Source organism: Anabas testudineus, chromosome 14 (assembly GCF_900324465.2).
Source record: "Anabas testudineus chromosome 14, fAnaTes1.2, whole genome shotgun sequence".
NCBI classification, from domain to species: domain Eukaryota; kingdom Metazoa; phylum Chordata; class Actinopteri; order Anabantiformes; family Anabantidae; genus Anabas; species Anabas testudineus.
The window spans coordinates 14,894,916-14,911,371 of NC_046623.1; the positions used below are offsets into that span (position 1 = coordinate 14,894,916).

General features: G+C 40.0%; 3 protein-coding genes across 3 annotated transcripts; all 3 read left to right on the top strand.

Annotated features, from left to right (window-relative positions):
• The first annotated feature begins 609 nt into the window (after positions 1–609).
• LOC113171106 (claudin-3-like) lies at positions 610–2,354 on the top strand. Its single transcript, XM_026373484.1, has one exon. The coding sequence runs from the start codon at positions 934–936 to the stop codon at positions 1,603–1,605; it is 672 nt and encodes a 223-aa protein (XP_026229269.1). The 5' UTR covers positions 610–933; the 3' UTR covers positions 1,606–2,354.
• Positions 2,355–4,172: 1,818 nt separating this feature from the next.
• On the top strand, positions 4,173–6,081 carry LOC113170614 (claudin-3-like). Its single transcript, XM_026372764.1, has one exon. It carries the CDS (start codon positions 4,341–4,343, stop codon positions 4,989–4,991), a length of 651 nt encoding a protein of 216 aa, XP_026228549.1. The 5' UTR covers positions 4,173–4,340; the 3' UTR covers positions 4,992–6,081.
• Positions 6,082–11,326: 5,245 nt separating this feature from the next.
• abhd11 (abhydrolase domain containing 11) lies at positions 11,327–16,211 on the top strand. The gene is made up of 6 exons (XM_026372844.1): positions 11,327–11,522; positions 13,035–13,170; positions 13,540–13,713; positions 13,809–13,979; positions 14,312–14,493; positions 14,602–16,211. The coding sequence occupies exons 1-6, from the start codon at positions 11,413–11,415 to the stop codon at positions 14,735–14,737; spliced, it is 909 nt and encodes a 302-aa protein (XP_026228629.1). The 5' UTR covers positions 11,327–11,412; the 3' UTR covers positions 14,738–16,211.
• Positions 16,212–16,456: the final 245 nt, after the last annotated feature.

Consider the following 16,456-nt stretch of genomic DNA (forward strand, 5'->3'; position numbering starts at 1 on the left):
TAACCGAAAGCAAAGCGGTTGTCTTCGTAGCATTTCTGGTTTGTCATTAACCCAGAATTCATTGTATGATTACTCAGATACTGTCTGACACAGTGGAGATGGTTCTGCTATAAAAACTGCAACATCACATTTGATAAAGGCTATAAAACATGATCAAATCATCATAAGAAAACTATAATATTAAAAGTAAATATGTGCTAAAGTCTCCTACTCTCTGTCTCAAACACACTTTTTACCATGTGCAAACAGACACATAAACCATACACAGGATACACACACATACAGTACATGTTTGTCTATCCATTACAGCCTGATGTGGTCACCTATCAACCATATGACAGGCTTTGCCCTAGCCACTTATTACCTACTGACAGCAATAAAGCAGTCACACCCTGTGCTACCATGGGCAAAAGGTAAACCATAAAACTGCTCTTCATTTGAGAAGGACACAAATAAGCGATAACACAGGCCAACAGCAAATGAGGCCAATGTCCCAGACTCCCCTGATTGGTTTAGTTTGTGCGAATGATGTCATTGGTCAAGGAGGGCCGTGCTGCTTAGTAATAAAACATTACACAGATAAAGGTCATAGACTCCTTAAGAGCAGCAGAACGCAGAAAAACAACATCTGAGTGAGCACGTACACGCAGCAGGGAGTTTGTGGAGGAAGCACGGTGTGATAAAATAACACATCTGGATTCAGTTTCAGTTGCAACATCTTAAAACAGCATAATAGGCGCAAAGAAGGGACGACACAGAGGAGTTTAAACGGCTAAAATCAAGAGGGCCTGCAGATTTTTGGAAGGAGAGCGAAAACAGGCAAACCTGTGAGTACGAGAAAATTCAATAAAGAGACACAGAGGCACCAAGAGGAGAGAAAAGACGAATTAAGGAGTTTTTGATCTGCAGAGGGAACGTCTGTCTGAGTGCACAATGGTGTCCTTTGGACTTGAACTGGTCGGCGTCATTCTGTCGGTGCTCGGCTGGGTGCTGAGTGTGATCAGCTGTGCCCTGCCGATGTGGAGGGTCTCCGCTTACATTGGTGCCAACATAGTGACAGCACAGGTGTACTGGGAGGGCCTGTGGATGAGCTGCGTGTTCCAGAGCACGGGGCAGATGCAGTGTAAGGTCTACGACTCCATGCTGGCTTTACCTCAGGACCTGCAGGCCGCCAGGGCGCTCACCGTTGTCTCTATCGTCATTGGAGTGGTGGCTCTCCTCATCGCTCTGGTGGGAGCAAAGTGCACAAACTGCATCGAGGACGAGAGCGCCAAAGCCAAGGTGATGGCTGCTTCTGGGGGGGCGTTCATCACAGCAGCTTTGGCCGAGCTGGTGCCCGTTTCCTGGTCGGCAAACACCATCGTAACCGATTTCTACAGTCCAATCGTCCCTTCTGGACAGAAGATGGAGATAGGGGCAGCACTGTATCTGGGCTGGGCCGCCGCAGCCCTGTTGCTCATCGGAGGGTGCATACTGTGCTGCAGTTGCCCTCCAAAGGAAGAGAAATCATTGAGATACACTGTGAAACCCCAGAGCCGTGTAGCATACTCCGCCGCACCAATGTCAACAGCCCAAAGCTCCTACAACAGGAAGGACTATGTGTGAGGGAAGAGGACGAGCAAGCGTCGTTGTTATTACACTATTTTCACATGGCTCCTGCCTTTTTGTACATTTGACAGAAAGAACCAGATGTTTTTGGTTTTAGATCATATTTAGGATCTTAAATGTACGTAGATATTTTTTCATTTATCTGAACGGTTATGGAAACTCTCTGCAGCTGTTTGATGATATTGTTTACATAAACCCATTTGTCAAAAGCAGGCAGAAGGAAATCATCATCATCACATTTAGGAAGGCAAAAAAAGTGGTTTATTATTCAGGAAGGAGGCAAAATGATATTTATTATATTAATTTCTTCTCATAACTTTTGGATCCATTATAGTTGTTCCTCATTCTCACGCTCACTTCTCAAAGTGTCAACTAAACATGGACACTGTAATGTAATGTACTGAGTCCTTAAATGACTTATTTCTGGGGGAATAATATGTTTCTTGATATTCTTACTGACATAGGCTGAGTCACAGATGTGAAACATTAAACACAAGTCAAACGGAGCTCATTCTGGGATACAGAGCCAGGTCAAAATGGTGGAAAAAATGAGAGACGTGCAGTAAAAATCAACATTTGGATTTAAAGTGATGTCAGTGATTTTATCAGTTTAATCTCTGTCACTGTTCACAGCATTTTAGGTGGCTGCACTTAGACATTTTCTACATAAGATTAAAACTTGCATGTCAGTTATTGTATTAACATGTTTTATTAAAATGTTTGAGGCATCTGACTTTATGAAAACAGTTGTTTGTTTTTAGATCTAGTGAAATGACTTATATATCTTAGAAATAAAGATTTTTGTTTTACAAGAAAAAACATCTGAGGCTAATTTTTTTATATTCATTTTGAAATAAAAACTAATTGTTAATGTTGTTTTAAGGATGAATCTAATGTACATCGTGACATGTTCCCCAAGTATCTCAGACACTGCTGTAGAAATCTGGTGCAATGGTGGAGAAACAAAGTCATTTCAGTTTAGCACTGACACCGGAAACCACACATACCAACTTTTCCCTGTTTGAATAGTCAAATCTTGTCTCTGTGTTTTGACAGGTGTTCTGCGGTATAGAGCAGCCTGTTGTAAATGTATTTTTATGATATTAGAAGTGCTGAAGACATATTTACCGCTCAACAGGAGCGACTTCCTTTCTGTTACAAGCCTACATGTTTTGGCTTTTATCACACTGGACATGGATCAGCTGATGTTGTCACATAAACACAACATGATGAAGATGCTCGATGATGAAATGATGAAAACAAACCTCCCTACTGCTCAGCGTTCAGGTTTTCTATCTGCGTCAAGGTCTTCGTATCTTTGAACTATTTTGGGGCCAATGTGACGACATTTTTACAGCGTGGGTTTGTGTGTGTGACCAAAACAGTGCATCAGGTATTCAAACCAGTAGGTGACAATACATGAGCAGCCCCTTTATCAAGTTTAATGTCTAAGATTTTACTTTGGAGGTGAGTTTTCAAATGTTTACTAATAGCTAAATAATTTAGTCTTAAAAAAACATTTAAATGAACATTAAAACTGCATTTTATTTCTAACTGGGCATTAAAATACATTGACCTGGACGTTTTTAGTACAAATTTGTCTCTTTGTGTTACTAAAGTATATCTTTTTAAGAGACATAAGGGCATTTAGTGTTTTAATGGTAAGTGTAAACACAAAGAATGTAGACAGCAGGTAAAACCTGTTTCAGAGCTGACAACACTAATTATGAGCTTTTGCTTTCATTTCTATTAACTGCTTCGTGATTTATAGAGATGAAAAATGAAATGAAATCTGTCCAGAGGAAAGCATATAACGTAATTTAAGGTAGAAAAGTTACTGATAATAATAAATAATAAATGAATATTTACTTTGTTTTTCAGGACAATTCCTTTTTATCACAGAATGATAAATTAATGGTACAATCAATCAGAAACTGGTTGGTCGGAGTGATGAGTTGAACCGATACTGGAGCATCAAACTGTGTGTATACTAAAGGTGTCTGAGCCCCGGACTATTATCTTTTCTCTGCGTTTCTATTTGCTCTGGGTGCAGTTATTCTGGTTTCCAGCAGACCTTCCCCTAACACACAATCCAGACTGCTAAAGAAATCAACATGACAGGAACAACAAAGCAGCATAAAAAGACCCGAGTGTGTGTTTAGTTGCCAGATCTGTCGAAGTGGACATAAGGCTGAAGCTACTTCTCTCTTCTCTGTTGTGGTTTATTACTGCAGTACATTTTGTTTGTTTTTAAGTCATACATGAAAACATTTATTTAGTATATTTGACTACTTTAAACTGCAACTTGGATTTATGTTGTTTAACAGATTAAGTGTTCTGTTCTTGGAGGTCAAGAGGCAGCCATCTTACCACTGACCATCCCCCAACATCCACCTGACACAAAGACACACCCTGCCTCCAGCACACCTATCCTGTCCCCATCTCCCCTCCTCCACTGTGCACAGGTGATTTGTGTGTGTGTGTGTTTGTGTGAAGACAGCCTCCTGCTGACATCAACACCACAAGACTCCTCCTTGCTCCCCTGAGGTATAAAGGAGCTTTTGTTTCCGTAGCAGCATCTCTTAGCGACTCTTACAGGTGCTCACAGTTCTCACAGTCACCTGAACAGCAGATCAGGAGAGTTCTTAGAAGACAATCTGAAGGGTTTTGTTTGTTGGACAATCACTCCCTCGCTGTTTAAGTTTTCTTCTGTCATCAGATAAAGAGCCAGCATGTCGATGGGCATGGAGATTGTGGGCATTGCCCTTGGATTTATTGGATTTATCATTGCAATAGTGACATGTGCCCTGCCAATGTGGAAGGTGACTGCCTTCATCGGAGCCAACATTGTCACTGCTCAGACCATCTGGGAGGGTTTGTGGATGAACTGTGTCATCCAGAGCACAGGCCAGATGCAGTGCAAGGTCTACGACTCCATGCTGGCTTTGTCTCCAGAGCTGCAGGCCGCCAGAGCAATGACCGTCGTCTCCATCATACTTGCAGTGATGGGAGTCCTGATCGCCATTGTTGGCGCCAAGTGCACCAACTGCATCGAAGATGAGCCATCCAAGGCCAAGGTGATGATCATCTCTGGAATATTCTTCATCCTCGCTGGTCTTCTGGTCCTCATCCCTGTTTCCTGGACCTCCAGCGTCATCATTAGGGATTTCTACAACCCGCTCCTGACAGACGCACAGAGGAGGGAGATCGGGGCCTCACTCTACATCGGCTTTGGAGCAGCTGCCATGCTCATCATTGGTGGGGCGATGCTGTGCGCCAGCTGCCCGCCAAAAGAGAAGAAGTACAAGCAACCCAGGATGATGTACTCGGCTCCACGCAGCACCAGTGCAGGCGGGGGTTACGACAGGAAAGACTATGTTTGAACAGGCCTGAAGTGGCGTCAAGAAAGAAATAGATTTGGAAAGTTGAAGTTTGAAAAGGTTTGTTGTATGTATGTTGTAGTTTTTTGTTGTTGTTGTTGTCTGAAATCACAGGGGGATTCCCACAAAAAAGACTCCGAGATGAAGGCGTGTGTACTTTCTGCTTTGCTTTTGGTTGACATGACAACTTCCCCAGTAAAAGATTTAACTTCATTTGGTTGAAACAGTAAACTGTGTCACCCTGGGTACATGTAGTACTTTTGTCCTTGTACTACTACACCCTCTGTGACATTATGAGAATCAAAAAAATACCCTATGTGCCAGGTTCTGTTATCCTGCTGTTGTTCGTCTCGTATCACATTTCTTTGAAACTTTAGTTTAAATGCTGAGCGTCATTTCACTGACAATGACCAGGTAGAACCAGCTCTCATTTTACATGGATTTGGTTGCGTGATTGTGCAGTGTGTGAGTGTGTGCGTGCACGTCTGTGTGTGTTTTGCATGTAATATTTGCTTAGGAGAGTTTCTGCTGAGACTGAAACTAAAGATGGTTCCATGATGTGGCCACAGGTCAAAGCAAATGTTCTTCCCCCAGGAAGGTTTCAGTCAGCACATTATGTCTGACCTCTTATACGTCCATGTTTTTATGTTTATTTTATATTTCTGTATTACAATTTTGTAATGTATTTTAAATTTGTGTCTGTCTTTTAAATAGATTTGTATTAGGTCTTTGTTTCTTTTCTTTTTTTATATTTCTTTTTGTGTAATTTGAAAATGTAAGCACTGGCCCTTATGGTCATCTGTGTGTCAAACAAGGAACTAAAGGATTAATTAGTGTGTGTATGTGTTTTAAACACCCTGAGGTAACATGACGTGGCTGTAAGAAGTTTCTTTCCATGCAGGACATGTTTTGTATCCATAAAGGAAACATTTCACTTAAACATGTGTATTTCTTTTAAAATCAATGATGTGTTTAATCTCTTTTTTTTTACTTTGTCCCAAGATCTAAATCATAAAAATGCTTCATTAAATATTTTACAGTTGTACTTGAATTATACATTTTGAATATTTCAATAAAAGTCATATTAAGTGGTTTTTTTCGTGTTTACTCAAGAAAGACAGTTCAACCCTTTTCAGGTCAGTTAACAAACACATCACAGTGCAAAACCAACAAGGACCAAACAGTTAAGAGGACTTAACAAGGGGCTGGGCTCTGAGACATACTGTTTAGTCAGGGCTGAGTTAGGTTCAGCCAGTATCACCCAGTGTTTAAGGTGGGGACTGTAAGATTTGTTCAGCTTTATGAACCTGTCATGGAGGAAAATGTTTGCCTGTTGGCTACATTATGAAAGAAGGGAAGGAAACAGATCCACACACAAAGTCATCGCTGCAGCTCCAGTGACGAGTTATAAGGAAGTTAAAATAAAAAGCTGGGAGTAGACTGAAAAACATGTGTAATGTTTAAACACAGTGTTCTGTGTGATGCAGTAAATCCAGCTGACATGTGTGTGGGGATTTAAATACATTCTCCACTCTCTACATTTCACTGGTTAGATGCTTTATATTATCAGAGTATATTCACTCAACTACTGTACTGAAATTTGGAGGCATATTACTTGAGCATTTTCATTTTATCCTTCTCAACTACACAGAAATAAATATTTCACTATTTACTACAGTGAAAAACTTTAGTTACTCTTAATTAATACAAAAGAAAAACTACAATCAGCTAATGTGGAGGAGCCTTGTTTGTTCACTTTATAAACAGAAAACAGTTCAGTAGTGGTGAAATTATTTTGTTTTTGATGCACGGATTTTTTATTTATGTCATATTTTCTAACCAGTCAGAGAATTTCAGTGATTTCTGTTTGATTAGTAGTTGTTTTGTTTTGTTTGTTTGAATTTTCTCGTTTATTGTAATTTGATCATAATAAAGACCTAAAAAACTGGGCTGAGAATCATGAATAGCAGCAGATGGTGGAAGACCACAGACTGGTTTCGAGTTTCACGAACCTGTTCTTTTAAGTTGTGTATTGCAGTTTTAAATTTCAGGGCATGTACTTAATACTTCAACTGGAGTTGACTTAGACTCCACTTAGATCGCACATCTGATCTGAAACTGATTTACTTGGCTAGTCAAATGTAATCTTTCGTAATAGTAGTAGTAATATAATACAAAACACATACTGTGAGTAATAAATACACAGAATTGAAATGTCATCTTGTTGTGTAGAGAAAGGGGGATCAGTATGAGGCTGTAGCAGGTCACAGCATTTTACAGCCTTATCTGAAGAAAATATATAGAACCAAAGGTGCACACACCTTTCCATACACTGTAATCTCAAAAGACCATTATTAAAGTGGGTCAGTGAGTGGAGTTTGACCAATTTAGAGGAAATAATCTGTGTATCAGTCATCTTTTAATTAGCACAATCTATTATAATAAGGGAATAAATAGTGTAATTGCTGTTCAGTGGTGAAGTTTGTGATCATAAAAAGTAAGTTTCACTGGTCACACCTTGCAGCCGTTCAGTGGTGCTGTCTTTGATGTTTAGTCATTACATAGAAAACTGGTTTTTATGTCAGTTCCTTAGAATCACAAAGAAAGAAGTTGTTTAAAGGTGTTTTCACCCACATCACCATGTCACGTAACGCTTTGTTTGGACCGCCATTTTGTATGTGTTGGTCAGCAGATTGTAGTGAATGTTATACTGCTCTTATTTGGCCTCTGGTTCTTGTTTTCAGCTGTTTTTTTTTTTTTGTGCAGCTTCATTGAACAACATCATAAGTGGTGGGAGATGGCGACAAACAGAACAGACTGGAATCTAACATTAATGCTTGTTCGGTAACAGATTTGATTCACTCCAGCTACATTTATAAACATAAAAGAAAATTAATAAAGTCTAATGTATGTGTGGAGGAATATTTAAGGTTGAAGTTGTACAAACATCCCAGAAATCAGATCTTATAGATGCTGCACAGAAAAAAAAAAGTTAGAAAAGTTAGAACCGTCCAACAAACAGTTCTGCAGAAGCATTCAGTGCAAAGTCAGTGTAACAAGCATTTGTAAAGTAAATATAGAGAACAGAGAAGAGAAAAGGTGCAATATACAAAAGAAATCTGTCACATAGATTGTACAGGCGCGACTAATAAAGTGACCAGTGAGCGTAAATCACATGCAAAGGATGGAGAACTAGAGCAGCATGACAGTGAACAAGAAGAAAAGTCAAAACAATTATAAGACAAAGCCATAAAGAGAAAAGGGACATTTTTACATTAAACAGCCTAAATGTCACTGACGGCACATTTGAATGTCAACTTCTCGTTTCCTGCAGGAACATATGAAGTTGACACATTTCTCACAAACACGATGATGAGCAAAGGCCAAAGTCCGGCTGGTTCCTCACAGAGATACTAGAAGATATGATCCCAGGTTATCGTTGAATTTTTTTAACCTCATACACTGATGGACTGTAAAGGTGTAAAAAACAGATAAACAATCTGTTGCAAACACTCATGAGTCAATAGATTCTGACATATAATCATCGATAATGAGCTTATGGGACTCAGACGAGACCACATATAGGTATTACTTCATGAGGTGCAAGAATTTATTAAGGAGATGAGTGATAAAACAATAAAAACGCTAAATTTGTTCATGTCCATGTACATATGATTCTCAACTTAAAATCATAGGAAGACAGTGGAAAATCTATGAAATTGCCCTTTAAGAAAGAAATATTGAGGGTTTTTTGTTGTGTTGAATTCACAACCAGGTGTTTTTTGCATTTAAATGTGCACATGGTTGCTTTAGTGCTCTGTTTGTCTGCTGACTACAAACACGCCTGTGACATGATTGACTGGGACATCTGTGCGGTATTTGGGGACCGTTTTTAACAAGTGTTAGCAACAAGGACTGCAGTTTGTTGACAGTATGAACTGATTTCTGTGAGGAACAGAAACGTCTCATTTCTGACAGCTGCTGAAAGTAGATCATTGTTCTCTCCTCCTGCTGTCATCGGGGAGCTTTGGGCTCTGTTTTATGACTTAATGGTGGTAAATACAGATAAACAGGAGAATGACAGTTAGAATTGTGAAATAGTAAATCAGAAACTTATTAGTTGGAGGTATAGTGTAAAATCATTATTATATATTAGTGGGAAAACAAACTGACTAAGGTTTCTCTTAGAATTTTCTCTTATTACTAGAAATCTAAGAAAACATGTGATGTGGGTAAAAGTTTACACACAGTCGCTGATGCAGCTGCAGAGGAAGCAGAAGTCTCTGAAGCAGAAGTTAAGGTTTCTTGTTTGGTAAATCAGCAGAGGTTTTATTGATATATTCAGTGTCAGCATTGTTGTGGCTTTCCAAACACATTACTTAATTTATTTTTGTTCACTTTTGAGGCAGAGGTGGTGATTGATGAAATCTGCATGACACACTGTTTCAATGTCATCACACTTTTAGTTTTTTATGAGCAACTTTTTTCATCTTTATTTTGGTCTAAAAGGTTCTTAATATGTCTGAGACAATGGCCTTTCCACAGGTAGTTCACCTGTCAGTGAAGGCAACACATCATGACCTAACACTGTCTACAAACAACACATCAAACCTGACACTTCCGATAAATAATATGTTTACTTTCTAATGATAACCCTGGCTCATGTCCTTTACAGCAACTAAACCATTCTACCCAGGGCATCAAAATTCATCCACGGTCTAACCCTTGGCATCACCATTTTGTTAAAAAGTAAGAAAAACCTAAAATCCATCATTTAATGCCTGATAGTTTTGCATTAACCTATTTGCCTCCTACTCTCCTGCAGTTTTAAATGAATGTGAATTGTTATCTTTTTAATTGTGAGGGGGGGAAATTGGTATTGAGGTACAATAGGTGCAAATAGTTTCCACACTTAAAGCTGTGACAGTTGAAGACTATTGTTGGAACATGGTGCCGGCAGTGCTGCAGAACTGGAATAAAAACATGACAATAAATCTGCCATTTCCTTTTTCTTCCTTCTGTTGGGTCTTGACTATGCGCTCCCCTGGGCCTCTGTCTCATGCCATCACTATGGTGACAACTCACAGCGTGCTTTGTCTCAGCGGACTTGTCTCCAATAGCAATGAATGTTTGGCAGCGCAGCAAAGGGAGGCCAGGCCGCCCAAACCCACAGACTGATGGTTTGTTTTTATGTCCATGTACATGACAGGAGCCACATACGTACGTATAGGGACAAAAAACAAGTGCCTCAGCATGATATTTTAAAATGACTTAAACAGTAGTGTAGGTGCAACAAGTAGAGAAAAAAATCATAATCCTCCAAAATGTAATAATGAGGTGCTGAAACGAGCAAAATGAATCACTGGAAATCCAAAACAAATAAGTGGTAGCAAAGAATGGCAACAGAAGAAGTGCAATGTAAATACATATCTAAATGATCCTACAATACAATAATTAATCTGGTCAATCAACAGCTTACAGTGTTGTTCTTCATGGTAACACTGCAGCACCACCTATTGGTTCAGTCTAGCATTGTACTTCTGGTTGCTGCTTGGTTTTATTCAAACTCTTCACAGGCTTCCAGTTCCCCAGTGGTGGAGTTGGACATTCACTCAAGTGCAGAGCTTCAGTACAACTTTTACAGTTCTCACCTTGCTGCCTTTATGAATCAACTACAACTACTTGATCCCTGTAGTTGGGCCTAGTAGTTACTTTGCAGACTGGAAATATATCATCTAAAATATGATCAACTAGACCTTTTAATATTGATGATGAATAAAATAGTAATGGGAGGAATTAGTGTATAAAATGCATACATTAACATACCTCCACCTTTCTAAAGTAGAACATGACACTGCATCAATTATTATAATAAATAATATGCATTATTCTGAAATGCATTCTAACTAATAGTTTGACTTTGGTAGCTTTAAGTATATTTTTTATTTTATACCAACACGGAATCTTATAACTAAAGTTTTATGCGTTCAAAAACGTTATTTATATATAGTACTTCTTCATTAAATACTACATTCAACATAAATGTTTTCCATACTCATCTTTTCAGTTGTGTTGTAGATGTAGACTCCACCGTCGCCGCCATATTGGTCCAGGCAAGACTGTGAGCCTGTAAACAAATATAAAAAAGGAGAAAAGCTGCGGTTTTTCTTATTAAAACCAAATGCACAGTTTGCATTTCTCACATTTCATGTCTGTGACCTGTTTTCCCCTCTGCAGGTAAATCTCACGGAGCCTGACAGACCACACTCAGGGTTCAGAGGGTGCACCCCTGCGTCTGACGTCATGACGCAGCATCAGCTGTTGACAGCTCCATTCAATCCGACCTCCGGGGCGCCGCTGTCTCTGGTTCGTCTGAGAATCACACGCTGTTCGTCCGCCGTCCGGTGACCGAGCATATGCTGCCATGAGTGCGTTGTGTCGCCTCGTCCACAGAGGACTGTCGTGTCGTTTATTCCCCGGACAGCTGGATGTGTGCCGGGTGGCTCCCCCGGTCCGCAGCGCCAGCTCATCCAGGTAACGTTGCTAGCTCCCCGGCTAACTGATGCCCTCTGTGTCCGAGCTGGAGGGTGGTGCTGCTGCGATGGCTGCACTTGACAGCCCGGTGTTTCTCGGTTGTTTAACCGCTGGAAACGTGTAACTGTGTCGTGTCGCTGCGTCTTGACTCGATATTAACTTTGCACAGCTGCATAAATGACATTCAGATGTGTGGTTAGCAGGATTAACCTGCTGCTGCTGCTGCTGCTGCTGCTGCGGAGCTATTTTTACAGACGTGAAAAGGATTTTGGAACATGCTCTGGTCTCTCTGTAGCTAAATAAAGCAGAATACTTGTCATACACAGATTATATATTAGCTGAATGCTAAGTCAGTCATAGCCAGGGCCGGAAAAACCTGCTGCAGGACCCAGGGGCCAATATTTGCTAATGGGGCCCCCGGGGACACCCATACATGACAGCTTGTTATTTACCTAGTTTCACTTTGTACTAACCATTATTGAAGAGCGGAAACAATCATGTGATGGAAAATAATATCAATACATTTTTACTTATTTTATTATAATAAAAAATTAATAGTCAACAAAAAAGAAACAAAACCCAGGCTTCAGACGATAATGATAATTTACACTGAATGAACTATGTCTTGCCCATGTTTTTCTGTGTTGATTACTTTACCAACATTAAAAAAATTAATTAAAACAATTTAATAAAATACAGTTCACAAGGTGGAGAATGGAGGAGCCATCTTAGTTCATTTATCTTCAGTGTTGCATATTACTAACACATTTGTGACCCATCAGATTATGTAGTTACTGATTTAGTAGTTATGTAATTACTGATTTAGTAACTACATAACAACTTTAGAGAGGAAGTGTTTGATTTTTTATATCAGGCTATATCAGAGATGTGCCTAATAATATGTTTTAATCAAGGAGAAAGATTATTAGAATAATGTCAGTGTTAGATTTATTACATTCATTGTGATGCACCTAAAAACAGACTGAGTGTATATTATGTAAATAACATGATATAATATTGACACTAAATAAATTTGCAAGTATTTATGTATGACATGCAATTGAATAGGTTGGATTTTTGGTTGAGCAAAGTTTTATTTTCACTACTGTGTCCTGTTGGATGGAATAAAGAACTAATTGGGGAAATATTCATATACATTAATAAAGAATATAATATAAAGAATAAACGTCAACTCAAATGTTTTTAGTTCAAATATTACTCTCACAATGCGTCTGTTCCGGTTTTGTTACCTAAGGTTTTACCAGCAGGTGGAAGCAAAACATTTCTATCCAAATAAGTCACAAATCACTGAACGATGCTGCTTCCACCTTCTTCTAGTTTAATATTTTAATAACAATAAGATGACCTGAACTCTTTTTTCCTGAGAGTCTGTGAATCAGTGTGTTGTACTTCTTAGATTTATTACTGTTCCTGTCTAAGCAGCGAGATCATTTCCATTTCCAGTGTTGTCAGTAAGATACTAACGATTCATTATTATTGTTTTTTTCCCAGCCCAGTCAACTTGACCTATGATGTCTTCGATGGGAAGGGAGAGAGCACTCCCCTGGTGTTTCTCCATGGGCTTTTTGGCAGCAAATCTAATTTCCACTCAATAGCCAAGTCCTTGGTGCAGCGCACAGGTCGAAAGGTAATGCAGTGATGAAGACATCACACTTTTCTGTTGTTACGCCAAAAACATCTTTAATTGTTTGAGTCAGTGCTCAGTCTAGTGTAGAAAAGCATGCGTGGGAACTTATAATCAACCAGTGTGCCTTCGGTCATGTGATACGACTCAGCAGTCTGCTCTGTTGTAACAAACACTGATAGATAATCTGTTATTTAGCTTCTTTGAGGAAACCCATCACCTCATGTGCACAGTGCAGCCTTTGTTTGTGTTGTCGCTCCTTTGAGCTGTAGCCAGAGTAAAGGATACAGCTGACAGAAAAAGTTTTTTGTTTCAGCTCTGTTGGCTCTTTACCCCCGTTCCAAGTTTCCTGACTGTCCTTTGTCCAGTTAGGTGTTGACTGTAGATGCCCGTAACCATGGAAACAGCCCTCACAGCTCGGCGCTGACCTACGAAGCGATGAGCGGGGATTTGAAACACCTCCTCGCCCAGCTACACATTGAAAAGTGCATCCTCATCGGTCACAGCATGGGAGGGAAGACAGCCATGACGACGGCTCTGACACAGGTGAGCAGTCGAGAAATGTCACCATGAATTTAACATGTCACCCGACCTTTCACTGCACATTCATACCTACCTAACAGTCGCCATTTTGTCTTCAGCCTGGTTTAGTAGAGAGGTTGGTGGTAGTCGACATCAGTCCAGCTCAGACCACCGCTCGCACCAACTTTCGCTATTACATCCAGGCCATGCAGGACATGAAGATCTCCAGTGACATCCCACGCTCCACTGCCAGGAGGATGGCTGAGGATCAGCTGCGTAGTTTGGTCAAGGTCAGACTCCGTATTGGTTTATAACAACTTAATATATTATTTAGGTGTCAGCTGTTCTTCAGTGAACAAGTGTATTATTCCTGTCGAGTACTTTTCTGTGTCTGGTATTTAGTTCTGCATTTCTCGGTTTTTCTCTACCATCCTGAGGGAAGTACTCTTTAGCTCCTAAATGCGTCTTGTTCGCTAGTTAGTGTCCGTGTCTCTACTGTTTGATGCTGAGGGAGGTCAGCTGCCTACCTTATACGGACAGTGGTAAATTTAGCGACCGTGAAGCAGAATTGATGAGCAGGAAGTTGTGAAAAAGTGTGAAGTGACATTCTTGTCTTTTTCAGGAGCACTCTGTGCGTCAGTTTCTGCTGACTAATCTGGTGGAACAGAACGGACACTACGCCTGGAGGGTAAACTTGGAGGCCATCTCGGCACATCTTGATGACATCATGAGTTTTCCCAACTTTAACACAGTCTTTGAGGGACCTACGCTGTTCTTGGGTGGAGCAAGTTCTGCTTACATCAGGTATTAAGTCACCTTCATTATGATTTTTTAAAGCTGCAGATCTGTCTAATATTGAAGAATTCATCGCATTTCTCTGTGTTTGGCTGATGCTCTTCACTCCTGATCCAGCTCCGAAGATTACCCAGAAATCCAGAGGCTGTTCCCAAGCGCTGACATCCAGTACATCCCAGACGCCAGCCACTGGATCCACGCAGATAAACCCTTAGATTTCATCAGCTCCATCATCTCATTCCTTCAGTCGTAGCTGCCTCCAGTCTTCACCTCAGAACTTTTTTTTATGCTCAGCGTTTGAGTGTCCGCTCACCACAAAATGAAGGTGAGAGTTCAGCAGCTTCAGCAAGAACTAATGGAGTCAATAATGATGCTAATTTTTGCTAACACGGGACCAAACTCCTCCTTCTACAGCAGTCAGTTCTACCTTTTAACAGTGTCATATTTAGTGTAGTGTGTTGGTGAGCTTTTATTTTGTTTAGTCTCTCTGCCAGACAGGTAGTGTAACTAGATTGGCTGGTGTGCAGGTGTGTTTTCAAGGATTTTTAGATCAGTAGCAAGACAATAGTAAAGAAAATATCTCCAATTTAACATAACGGGCTGTTTTGGAGGTGTACTAATCCAAAGAGTATCTCATTTGCACACTGCTTTCTTTATGTTGATGCATTTATGCCAGTAGAATAGAAAAGTGGCTTTATGCCAAGTACAATCTGGGACTGTGGAAGTGGACCAGCAGTAAGATGGTTGGATTTGAAAGTCCTGACAGCACTGGAATGAAACAAAGTTGAATGTGAAAAGCAACAACAGTTTCTCCGCACAAGGGGGGGTGGGGTTTGGTATCACGAGTGACGAGGTTTCAGCTCTGCAGAGAGGCTTTAACGTGTGCAGATGGTTTGTTGTGAGAACTTGATCATGGTGATATATTCAGTATTCTGGTCTGGACGTTTCATTTTCACATCCTGCTGAGGATTTGCAGGCCGGTTTCTCTGTCACAGCTCGAGGCTACGGAAAGCGCTGATTATATTTTTATGTCAACATAATCATCTGTGAAAACCAAGCAGAGACATGCAAATTGGAGGATTGTCACAATCTGTTTCCTGAATATCTCAGGCTACAACTGATATGTAACTTACTATACTCTTATACTACTCTTCTGTCTGTCTGGCAATAAGCCGTGGTAATGTTGTCGTGTCTTAGTATTTGGTCAGTCCAACCAGTGTTTTGATGAAACATGTTTAACGATTTATTATCTGTATCTCACTTATCTTTACAACTAAGGCGCAAGTCTATATGGGTATCTCACAAATATATGCTGCAACAATGTACATTATTTAATTGTAAAAGTATTAACGTCATTTCTGTTTCCTTCGGTTTGAACAGTACGGTCCAGTAGTGAAACTGCCATGAGTGTGAATATTAAGCAGGGTGTTGTAAATTTGTATGTGCCTCTTTTGTCAAGAGCTCCTTTTACATTTCTAAAACTTGACTAAAACAAAAAGAAACTTCTATTCTACAGTAATAAATAGCAGACTTTAGATTGGCAGCTGGGTTGCCAGTTCTGTGGGAATATTCCAACAAGGAAGCTTAACAGCCGTGTCCCTTCACAACGCTAGATGTTGACTGAAATCAGTGTTTTATGTTCATTAGATGTGAATAGAAAAGTATAACAGTCTTTAAATTATTAGTTTATTTAAATCTAATTATTTAATTGTTTTTATAAAGCTCCAGTGAGAGAGAGTGTGGAGACAAACCCCTTCGCCCTCCTCAACCACAGGACACGCGTCTTGTTGCACAAAATGAAGGGATTGTTGAGGGGGGGGTCGGGGAGGTTGAGTAGTACTGACATTTGAATGCAGATCCATCTTCAGCAGTGGGGCAAGAGTTTGTCAAAAGGAGAGCTCTGTGTTAACAATATGGAGAAGTGAATTAATTCAATGACATTGAAAAGGTTGAAGACTAATGGTGTGTTCAG

Excerpts from the sequence above, each read along its gene's own strand:
- LOC113171106 (XM_026373484.1), top strand. The coding sequence starts at position 934 with ATGGTGTCCTTTGGACTTGAACTGGTCGGCGTCATTCTGTCGGTGCTC.
- LOC113170614 (XM_026372764.1), top strand. The coding sequence starts at position 4,341 with ATGTCGATGGGCATGGAGATTGTGGGCATTGCCCTTGGATTTATTGGA.
- abhd11 (XM_026372844.1), top strand. The coding sequence starts at position 11,413 with ATGAGTGCGTTGTGTCGCCTCGTCCACAGAGGACTGTCGTGTCGTTTA. Across the intron at positions 13,980-14,311 it reads AGCTGCGTAGTTTGGTCAAG|GAGCACTCTGTGCGTCAGTT; the intron begins GTCAGACTCCGT and ends TGTCTTTTTCAG. Across the intron at positions 14,494-14,601 it reads GCAAGTTCTGCTTACATCAG|CTCCGAAGATTACCCAGAAA; the intron begins GTATTAAGTCAC and ends CTCCTGATCCAG.